At 42.6% G+C, this 11639-nt stretch overlaps 1 protein-coding gene across 1 annotated transcript; it reads right to left on the bottom strand.

Annotated features, from left to right (window-relative positions):
- Positions 1 to 63: 63 nt before the first annotated feature.
- On the bottom strand, positions 64 to 11560 carry kpnb3 (karyopherin (importin) beta 3). Its single transcript, XM_026361886.1, has 26 exons — positions 11399 to 11560; positions 9128 to 9208; positions 8164 to 8356; positions 7782 to 7884; positions 7575 to 7671; positions 7378 to 7482; positions 6934 to 7056; positions 6703 to 6823; positions 6508 to 6595; positions 6163 to 6269; positions 5953 to 6077; positions 5646 to 5735; positions 5314 to 5487; positions 4975 to 5193; positions 4790 to 4873; positions 4564 to 4696; positions 4239 to 4360; positions 4038 to 4134; positions 3759 to 3931; positions 3543 to 3654; positions 3306 to 3361; positions 3017 to 3139; positions 2687 to 2906; positions 2370 to 2598; positions 2114 to 2255; positions 64 to 1909 (listed from the first exon to the last, which is right to left on the bottom strand). The coding sequence occupies exons 1-26, from the start codon at positions 11474 to 11476 to the stop codon at positions 1823 to 1825; spliced, it is 3282 nt and encodes a 1093-aa protein (XP_026217671.1). The 5' UTR covers positions 11477 to 11560; the 3' UTR covers positions 64 to 1822.
- Positions 11561 to 11639: the final 79 nt, after the last annotated feature.

Below are 11639 nucleotides of genomic sequence, written 5' to 3'. Positions count from 1 at the left end.
CAATGTATATTTTGAAAAACAATTCCAGCTGTCTACAGAAGACACCAGGTCACCATCCATTAATGTAGTTTGGTTGAAAGCTTTAATTTTTTTTTGTTGTTGGTCTAGGTGTTTGAATAAAGCATGGCTGCTCTGTTGAAACAGACTTCTGTCAACAAATGCCTGATGTCTTGGGTTTGCATTTATAAGGATACAGTTAACATGACAAAACTCATTCTGCTTTAGTTTACTTTAAGCAAATGTTTTACTCCTGAAAGATTTATGCAGCCACTTTGACTAAATATGAATTCACTTCAGATGTTGTGGGAAAATTGTGACATCTCTGAACATGCAAGGGTCAGTTTTGTGACCAGTTTATGAGACGTAACTGCCAAAATATAGTACGATAGCATGTAGCATGACTGATTGGTGAGAGAACACACTTCAACACCTCCATGTCAACAATTAATGAGGAAAAAAACTAAACAAGCAATTTGTTAACTTAGTTTAGAGAACAGAAACTACGAACTGTTGACAACTTTAAAAAATGTAAATTATAACTTTCTGACAAACATCACATTTAACAAAAAATGTGAAGTAGCCTCTTTTGAAGACCGTTTCTTTACTTTTAGTTACCCAATAGTCGTATGGATAGTCCAGCACCTGACCCAGATAAGACTGCCTGTCTTCACAGTAATTTATCCTAGTGCCAGCTTTTAGTAAGCCAACAGGTTTCAACTTGAAGCTAGTTAATCCACCTCTGCAAGAAAACTAGATGTATTTTAGGTAAGTAACAGACTAATTTCTCTGACTTCTCAAATGTTATTTTATTGTTGGTATGTTCTGGAATTCCATCACAAACCTGCAGGACTGCAAAGGGTCAAAACCATAAAGTTAAGAATATGGTAATGTTAGCACGCAGATTACAAATACTCTACTATTCAAGTTCCTCCAGCTTGTACCACTTTGTGGCCATGACCAACTAACGTTACAGGTTACCGACTTCTTAGAACCCCTTACTCTTCTTAAACTGCTATGTTTAATGAGTTGAATTCAGCAAACATTTAATCTTCAGTCTCAATTCATTTCCTGTGAACAGCTGTCTGGAAGGCTATGGAGGAGAGCTGCATAAATCAATGTTAATTCTTCCAGACAATGATGTAAATTTCCTAACTATTTATATTTTCTAGAGTTAGCCACTTAAACATGCCGATACTGTTGAAACATGCTCTCTGGAGCTGTGGCAGACAGAGGCAGTTTCCCTCCCCAGGTAACACTGGGGACATGGAACAAGTAATAAAATAAAAATACAAAAAAAAAAAAATTCACAGGAGACAGGCAGTGATTGCCCAGTGTGCATTTTCACCCCATTCAATTGCTCAGTCCATTCGAGTGTCCTGTCCCCAATTCCCCCTCCCCCACTATGGCCATTCTGAGCCTTACTGTCCAATGAGTTGTGTTGGCCAATGTAGAGAACAAGTCCATCAGGGCACAGCGAGACAAGTCAAACGTCAGGGAATGGTTGGAAACAAAACGTCCAGATAGAAGACTTAACCGTGATGACCCAGGGATTACCGATAGACACTCGTTCCCATTTCCTTGGGCACGGGGTGTATGGCTCTAATGTGGATGGCCAATGTCCTCTGTCAAATGTCCAACCTGCTCCCCAGTTGGCTTAATGTAGGTAGAGTTATACAATAGTAAGGTGGGGGTGGTGATGAAGCCAGCGTCCATACACACTACAGATCAGAGCAGGAGGAAGAAGGTGTATGGAAGAAATCCAGGAGCTCAACTTTTCTTCACTGGCTTTTTCAAGAGCGGGGAGGTGACGGGGGATTCAGGCTCAGGCAGTATTCAGTAGGTCCTGTATGGCTTTCTGCTGCGTCTCGTTCAGCGTTGATACACACTGTGTCCATAACCCTGCTGACACCTGGAGCACACAACAAAAAGTGGTCAATCTCTGAACTGACATATGGATGTCGAATAATGCCCATATCAATTGTGACTGAGCTCTACAACTTTGGATGTTAAAACGTTAAGTTGTTAGATTCTTAAGCTTTACTACGATTTCCTTATTGACATGGAAACTTCAAGCCAAGTGTACTCCGTTTCCAAACTTGTTTCTAAGAAGTACCTGTACTTGACGTATGACATTTGCAAGTCTTTTGCTGCAAGCATCTTCACTCTTGACAGATTCGTTTGCAACTCCATCTGCGATGATGAGGAAAATTTTAGGAAGGTTGGAGTTGTCTGGGCCGAGGACAATGGGGTTGTTGCTGTGGAGAGATAAATAAGGAAAAAAAACTGAAAACAAAAATCTACATTTCTAAAGATTTGATGCATCATCATCTGAGCAATTAATGGGGAAAACTAGAAGGTGGCTGTCCTACCTTTCAATGAGGTCGCACAGAAAGTCAAACGTGTGGACAGCCTCCTCTTTGTCCTCATTGAGTGGGAGCCAACTGAGCCAATGGGGAAGAATCTCATTGACATTGACGCACTCTGGCCGAAACCTCATGACCTTTCCAACAGCAGAGATGCAGTTTTCTGTGGCATTGACATTCTCTTTGGAGCGTGAGTCGGCTGCCTGGATGACTCTGACCAACAGGGGAATGGCCTCTGAACCAAGCAAAGATGCAAAGACATTAATTGTCAGCTAAAAGCAATATGCTGCCAATAGCGTCATAACGCCAGAGTCGCATTGTACCTGTACAGAACGGGCGATAATTCTCTCCTCCATACTGAGCCATGACGCCGACCCCATAGGCTGCGGCCTGTCGAACCTCTGGGCTCGAGTCACACAGTGACTGCAACATTGGCCGCAGGAAATACTCTGCATATTTGAAAGAGGATGGGCTACAGTGCTCCACCACATCATCAAAGATGCACAGACCCCACTGCCGGTCCGCCCACGGCCTGTTGGGACACTGGAACAGTTGCAAGACAGTTTAGTTACTGTTGAATTCTCAGTGTGTGATGTGCAGCATAATTTACAAGTAATGGAGGTGCTGTTCCCAATCAGGTATGGGGTACTTACTATTAGCTGTACGATGAGCTGCAGCAGCTGTTCAAACCATGGCAGCACCTTCTCTTTGTAGCTACTGAACACAGAGTGCAGGATGTCCGACACTTTGGTCAGGATGTACACGTCATTCTCATCCTGTTTGGATGAGGGAGAAAAAAAAAAAAAAAAAAAAAAAAAAACACAAGAGGAGAGATGAGCACATTGAAGGAAAGACAGCACAGTCCTACATCCCAGAGTAAAGATTGTGTGTAAGACATAGCATGAAATGGCAAAATTTCCAGGTGTTTGTAACCACACTTACCTCATCTTGTAAGGTTTCCTCTACCTGCTCATCATAGTCTTCATCCTGTCTCTTGGCTGTGAATGAGTGTGTTTAAGGATTACTTAAAAAAATGTCATTAACAACTAGTACAGTTGTAGTACAGGAAGAGAAAAAAAATGCTGCAAGCATGACTCATGTCTATAATTTGAGCCTTCAGCTTCTGTCCCCAACAAGTTGATTTGCATAACAGTTTGCATTGTTAAACAGCAGACTCACCCTGTCTGAGCTCCTGGTTTTTAAAATGCTCCTCCAACTTTCCTTTTAGGATGCCGCCCAGCTCCTCAAAATGCTCGTTGTTCAGGCAGCCGTCTCCCATCAACTCAACACACTGTAAACAAGCTCCAGTCAGATCAAAGAAGTGGACCTGGTTCCTAATGCATTCAAATTTTCTGGGACAAAGGAAAACAACAACAACCGTCCCTCTGATGTTACCTTGGCAAAAGCGTGCATGATTTCCGAGAGAACATCTGAGTCTGGCTCGGTGCCGATGGCCTTGATCAGGGCGTCGCACATGAAATGCCACATCTGGGTGAGGTACTCTGGCCCTCGGACACGTGCACACTCCAGCAGCAGGGGCATAGATTCAGCTGCTGCGACCCGCACGCGTGAGACAGTCAAGGAAACCAAACCAAAAACCTAGCTAAATGTTTTGTAATTCATCAAGTACGAAACTAAAATGAGTGAGAATGTCTAATGAAACAAAAAGGATATCATCATGGAAGTAGAACTTGAGTAGTGGAACCATCAGCTTCACCACCTGCTCTGTGTACTCGACAAAACCCTCCTTCAACTCTTTGGCGTAACAAACCTGGAAAATAAATTAAAAAAACAAAACATTTTTTTTAATCAACAAACAATGACCTGGGTTTTAAGGATGCTGAGAATTTGTGCATTTTGCATCTCTCAGCTCACCAACATCTGGCAGGCGGTGGCCTTCTCCTCCAGGCCGGCTGTCTTGATGCCAAAACTCTGTTGGTCTCCCAAGTTTACGAACTCCCAGCCATCATCCTCTGATATGTTCTCCATGTCCTGGGCTGAAGACACAAATGCACATTTTCAAATACTGTCTGAAAAGCAGAACAGCTGTAGATAGAGAAGTATAAAGTTACACTGAAAACAAAGTGAAACTTGTCTTAGATGTTCAAAGCTTTCAGCACAGATACCTAAATGTGTATCTGCGAATGCCACTCTTTATAAACCTCCACAGTATATGGTTGAAATACATTGTGCTACTTACTGTCAAGGAGGGCCACCTCAGGCTTGATGGAGGCAGTCTTCATCAGGGGGCCCATCACCACAGGCAGGTACTGTTGAAACTCCTTCCCCAAGATCTTACACATTCTGGCCCAGGCTGAGATCATGTAGGAGATCTAAAAACCATACAACGTGACACATTTACTACACAGCAACAGAAATAAAAAAAAAAAGGATCATGAGAGATATAGAGAGCCAAGTTTTCATACCTGAGGATCGTCATCCTCCAGGTCATTGAAGTCTGTCTGGGTTTTAAGGAGCAGCTGCATGACAGCAGATGCATCTGGCATGAACTAGGACAGAAATAAGAGAACAGCTATGAAGACATCTGAAGCACAAACAAGCAGTGAAACCTGTCAAAAGTGGATAGTTTGATTACAGTGGCTGCACATACCTTCTCTTTGCCAACAGCCAGGCCAATTAGACTGATGCACTCTATAGTCTTGCCACGCAGCAGCCGGAGCTCCTTCTGCACTGCGTTTTCTACGATGTGTTTCAGTGAGGGCATGAACAGGTCATAATATGGCACAAACTTCTCCTCAGCTGTGTCAGCCACTGAGGCAATGGACGTCACTACCTGCTCCAAGACCAGTTTGGTGCCCTTCTGGATCAGCTGAAAAGGCAGAAGCCGACATTTGTTGAACATTTTGGCAGCAGGATCTAAAATGGCAGGTTTCAAAGAAACAACCAAATTTCTCTTTAAATTTTTCTTAAAATTAAGGAATATTTGTACCTCTTGCAGCTTGGCAACCATAATGACATGAAGGTGCTGAACCAAACTGTCCAGATAAGGAATGAGCAGTGATTTGGGGCAGTCCTCTGTAAAGTTTATTAAGGCGGCAGCAGCGTGCGCCTGCACCCTAGGGTTACTCTGGTCCTCCATGGTTTGAAGCAGAGCTGAAATCACCTGAAAAGGACAGAGGATGGAGGCTCAGAGTCTTGACTTGGAACTGTAACCTTCTTCCTCCTTCTTGACAACTTTGTGAAGACTTTTCTTTGCACACCTTGTTAGAAGAGATTACAGCTTTACTAAACCTATAATTCACTACATATCACTTTAGTTACCTTGTCATGGAATTTCTTCTGGAAAGTTGGAGCAAAGTCTGTGGCCATCTGTCCAATAGCGTTACAGGCAGCATAACGCACCCTCGGGTGCTGAGGAAGGAAAAGGAAGCCAAACTCAAAACCACCTTACAACATAGCACCTGCTGTGTAACCAGGTCGGTAACCAAATATTTTGCCAAAACAAGAAAACCTGATCATCTATTCATACATTAACTAATGTACTTCACACGTCACCCTAAGCTGACGTAAGGTTGCTGGGTGGTTTATCTTTGTCTAAAAGACTCGAGTTTGAATATGTTTTGCTTACAGGGTCGGAGCAGAAGAGGAGGACAAAGCTGACGATCTCTTGGAGGATGGCCTCCATCTGCTGATGACAGCCCTCACCAATGGCTGACAGCGCCATCAGTCCAGCATGGCGGTACTTCCAGTCAGCTAGAGACAAACCGTGTTCATATCATTTTCTAGTTCTCAAACTTATTGTGACATTTTGTGTTGAATTTTCAGTGGTTTCACTTACGGTTCTGCAGCATCTGCATGATGTGCTGTTTGATCATGGGTAAAATTATCTTTCCTCCCAAACCACATGCGATTCTGTCCAGAGCGCTCTCCCCAGCCACTGCATTACTGGTAAGTGGCAAGAAACATACCCCAATATAAACATTAATATATTAAAAAGGAACAAGTGATGTTTCAAGTTTAAGAAATTGGCAAAAATAGATCAAAGGTCCTACAAAGTTTTTATCCTAACAGTTGTGATAATGCTGACAGTTCTGTTCTATGAGGTCATTAACCAACAATCAAAACATGTTGACTGTGACGTAATGTCTAATCCTTTGAATTGTCTTTGTATACCAGGCCGTACCTGTCAAAGTCATCGTCCTCCAGCTCATCAGCCATAGCCCACTCATCATCATCCTCAAGGTCCACCATCATTGCCAACATCTGGGGCACTGAGCACACAAAGAATGCTACTGTCTAAAGGTATTCCAGACATCTTTTAGGTTAGCAAATCTAAGCTAGGCAACAGCAAATACGTTTTGACGATTCAAATCCTCACCACTCTGAGCCACAATAGTGGTGTGTTTCCTCAGCATGGCTGCTGCCGTCTCAGATAAGGTGACAATGACCTCCAAAGCCAACTGCCTCTGCATGTTTGTTAGGTTGGTGTCGGCACATAGCTGAAGAGACAAGGCAACACTTTGGTGAAACGTTTCAAATAAAGCTGACCATGCAGACACCACTAAGCTTATGTACTTTAATGGCAGTAAAGTGATACTTGCTGTCTCACCTTCAGACAGAGCTGCAGAGTGGCCTCTAGGTTGGGCCTTAGGTATTTGGGAGCCGTGTCTGCAATTTCCACTAAAGACTTGAGCACAGAATCATCTCCCTGGTAGCAGGACTCGTTGATGGCCTAATCGAAACCAAAGTCAAGGTTAGTGTTGTAGCTCCACCTGGCAGTGGTTTGCAGACAATGTTGAATTTGTGGCTTAACTACCACCTCTGTCATCCCAAGTCAGACTGCTTAGTAAGGAATTTTAAACATTGATAGCTGATGTGGAGTGACAATGTTAATATACTACTTACTAAAAAAAAAAAAAAAAATGAAAAATTATGAATATAATATGAATATAATATGAATATATTTTAACTAAAGAGTTATATAATCACTCCTGGGACAACAACCATCTGTTCTGTAGGCTGTGAGCACATCGTGTGTGAATGAGTTTCTTACCTGCAGGATTCCCGGCAGCAGGTCAGCAAAATGTTTCAGCAGTGCCGTGTTGCTTTCGTTGGATAAAACAAAAGATGCTGCAGCCCTAGCTGCCAGGGTTCGAATCTGAAGGATATTTAAATAAATTAAATATACAGGCATATGAATTAAGTAGTCGAGTAGTCAACTGCCTAAACTGAACAGTGCTGAAAGCTCACCTGTGGATTTGCTTGGTCTTGCATGCACTGGACCAGCATGCGCTTGATAACTTCCATGTAGTGCTGCTGCTGGTTGCCAAAGATTCCTGGAAAGTTCCTAGAAAAAGGCCAAGACACAACGTGGTAAATAAAGCACACAACAGCCCTAATGTCAGTAGTTTGCCTGTTGATCATGTAAACACTTTTCATAAATAAAAAGGAACCCACCAGAATATGTGCAGGGCAGCTTCTCGTAGGCCAACATTGTCAGAATTGACAGAGTCAAACAGAAACTTCAGTACCTCTGGCCACTGGTTATTCCCATCATCATCTAAATGAAATAAACCAAAAATCAGATTCATCTTAAGAGCAATAACTACAACGTTGTTTAATGACTAAGGCATTATATGAATAACTAACACTCAAAAAAAAAAAAAAAAAAAAAAAAAAGTATAAAATCGGAGAGAGCAAACGAGATATATTCAGTCACTGTTAACCTTTATATTTCATTCTCACCTGGCCACTGTTCTAAGTTCCTAGAACACGGAAAATACCTACATAATCAGTAAACAGCTTAAGGAGGTTGAGAAAAATGCTAGAAGATCATTACCGATGAGGTTGCGTGAGAGCTCAGCAGCAATGTCGCAGACCTTCTTGCGGATGTTTGGCGAGGTTTCTTGTTGGATGCTGGTCAGCAGCTCTGTCTTGATGGCCGTCTGCATCTCTATGGTCAGGCTTGGGTAGATCTCCTCAAAGGAGGAAGACAGCAGTCGCCGCAGCAGCACTGCTGCCATCTGTTTGACCTGAGCAGATGAAACACAGGTGTTTTAACCATAATCACATCAGACCTGACAAAGTTGTTAAATGTAAGTGTCACAGGCGAGAAAACATGTTTGTAGCTGTCAGATCATGTACAGGGTATAAGCTGAAGTTTTTAGAGTGGATAGTGACGATCATTAACAATTATAATTTTTAAAATAACAACCGCGAGAAGACCTGCAGCATCGCAGAAAGGCAGAGTCACTCTCCCTGGGCCAAGTACCTCTCTGCCTGCTCCCATTTCAAGACTAAAAATATCAGCCTCGAGGTAAAGCCATGGAGAGGAAGCATGAGGGACCAAGCAGCTGGTGGATTCAGAGTAAACATTACTGCTCAAATGCCAAAACTGTGACTCACTACAAGTCTTCGCGTCAGGCTATAGTGACGGCCCACATGTGACGACCAGACTACATTCTCAAAATGCCTTCAACATGCACTTTTTAAAGTTAATATATTGCTTTATGCAGAAAGGATCGTCACTGGAGATGTTACATCACATGAACTTTGACTTTCCAAGACTTGGTACCAAGGCCAGAAAAGTCTGTTTATAATTGACTAATAAATTTGAATATCAGACAACTGCAAGCACTGATTTAACCACTGCTGTCAAATCACACAAGAGTATACTAAAGTCTAACATGGGACAAATGGACAACAAAATAGGTTTAAAAAAATAAATAAACAAAAAAAAAAAAAAAAAAAGTCCCATAGCCTTGTCGTAAAACATGTGAAGCCTTAGAAGTCCATATACGAACCTCCTCTGCAGCAGCTGCATCTCTGATGGCCTGCAGCAAGAACGTGATCTTATTCTGTCCTGGGATAGTGTCATACGTCTCCTGTAAAGAAAATGAATGGACAGTGGTAAGGATGACACATACCATTTGGTGTATGCATCACATTGGCACACTTAGTCTCATGGAAGACTAATTTCTACTAGTAAAGGAACATCATGCCAACTTTACTACAGTCCCAAATGGCATTTCGCACACGTTTGTAATTCTACGCTTTGACATGTTTAACTAGAAACTATGGCTGGACAAACATGGGCGTGACCATCAAAAAGGTTTTTATCAGCTGGATTTTTTTACATTTTATCTGTATAACATGGCTGAATTGAAAAATGTAAGCATGTTGTTCAGTGTTGAAAGAATAATGTGCACAATATGTGAACTTGGAAGCTGTATATAGATTAAAAAAAAATAAATAAAAAAATAAAAAATAAAAAAAAAAAAAGATATTTGTAATGAATGACTCACTGGGTTGGGATTTGGAAGGGGGGAAAAAAATGAAAGAAATGAAGCACACACCATGTATCAACAATGACTACTCAAATTTATTCTATTATGTCATTATGAAAATACAAAGATCCCCAATTTACATCATGGGATATGTTTTTCCACTAAAGGGCCAATTTAACATAAACAAGACTGGTCGTTCAGATGCACACTATATTCTGCCCATTTGTTTTGGTTTCTGTTGATCTTAAGGTGGTTCATTAAGGTCCCATGAGAAATGCAAGCACACAGGAGGCTCTGTGGGGATGTTGTGACCCATGGGTGTGTTTTCTGAGAAGATGATCACTGATCATGCACAAGTTGTACTAATGGTAAACAAAACTATTCAGTCTTGTAAGGTTGAAGGACCAAAATCCAGCTAACACCATTGGGCAAAGGTGAAAAACACTCGAATGGATTTTTAAGTAGAAACATTTGCATAACAAGTAAAAACTAGCCAATTATATGGCAATAAACCACAACTGGCTTCTCCTTAACATGATGTCAAACAATAGACTGGTCTTGGTTAAATAGATGCCACTAGCTGTAGCAATCCATCCCCAATACTAGAAGAAAACCACCACACCCCCATTTTAACTTCAACTTCCACTTTGGCTTCCTATAACATATACATGTTCTAACTTCACTGATTACCATCACCCTCACCTACAAATGTGTATTAGTGGAAGTCACTGGCTGTATGAATACGGGTTTAAAGTCCTTTATAGACAGATCTATTCCTATTATGTGAGTGTAAGGCAGAGAGAGCTCCTATAAAGGATGGATTCCAATGAGCTTAGCATCGCGGCCGACAGTCTGCGTTTTATAAAGAGAAACGCTGACTGCCAGTGGGGGTTGTGTGATAAGATTCAATCACCTCATCCAAAAGTCGGGGTATTGAAGAGGGTAACAATGCATTGCCTCAACGAGAGGCTAATCGTGGTGGGGGGGAAGTGAATAGGGCAGCTAGACTGAGCCCAAACAAATCCTCAGAAGCTAATCCAGTGAGAGTGGATGGCCAGTGTCTTTCTAATGACGTGGCGGAAACCGAGATAATTTGCTTCACGGATAGCATTAAACTATACAAGAGATGAGAGAGAGCATGTTTTAAAGTGTTCTGTTAGACTGATTTTCACATATGAAGTGACAGAAGGCCATTGCCTTACGTACGCAACTGCTAACCGGGCTCGTCCTCTGAATGGGTTGCCCCTTTAAACTTCAGCTAAAACATATTTATCAGGGGGTTTCGTTGAGTGTCGCCGCAACTACACAGTGGCGTATATGTCTACGTTTAATCTCTGGACTCCCACGGTTAATGTTGAAGTAGTCCAAGAAGTCTACTGCTAGCCTGTTAGCTTAGCCACCGTTAGCTTCATGCTACTTCCTGCACTCCACAAGCTACACTACCAGCTGGAGAAAATGGGATTGGTACCCAGCAACGGGAACATTTCACGTTAAATCAACGCGCCTGGGCTTCACACAGACACACACGAACAGACACGACACAAGTGGGCTCGTATGTGCATGATCTACATGATGTCCACGTAACTACGCAGCATGGTGAAGGTAGTTAGCGTTAGCTGACTAGTACTCGCTGTCGGCTTCACACTGCACGTGGGCTACGGAGCCTGACGTGAAAGCTCGCTGCGCGCGCGGCCAGGCTGGCTAGCTAACGGGCGGTTAGCCCCAACTAACCCCGTCACACTGTGTCCTACAGTAGCCGAACTTGTCAGCCACGTTTTCTCGTCTTACCTCTGACTGTTTCCTGACGTTGTTGTCAGGGCTCATGAGGTTACCCAGCAAGAGGTAGAACTGCTGCTGTTCCGCCATTGCAGTGAGATCCAAAAAGAGCAGCCGGGTGGAGAAGCGGCGAAATGAGCCCGGCAAGACCCTGCTTCGGTCACACAGTGATACTCGACCCCCATTGGCTGGTTTTACCGATCCTACTTGCAGCTCATTGGACGAAAGAGCAGCAGCACAGCCTCCCAATTGG

The sequence above is a fragment of the Anabas testudineus genome, chromosome 2 (assembly GCF_900324465.2).
Source record: "Anabas testudineus chromosome 2, fAnaTes1.2, whole genome shotgun sequence".
NCBI classification, from domain to species: domain Eukaryota; kingdom Metazoa; phylum Chordata; class Actinopteri; order Anabantiformes; family Anabantidae; genus Anabas; species Anabas testudineus.
The sequence above is the reverse complement of the archived record's forward strand: the minus strand, read 5'-3'. Positions and strand labels throughout refer to the sequence as shown.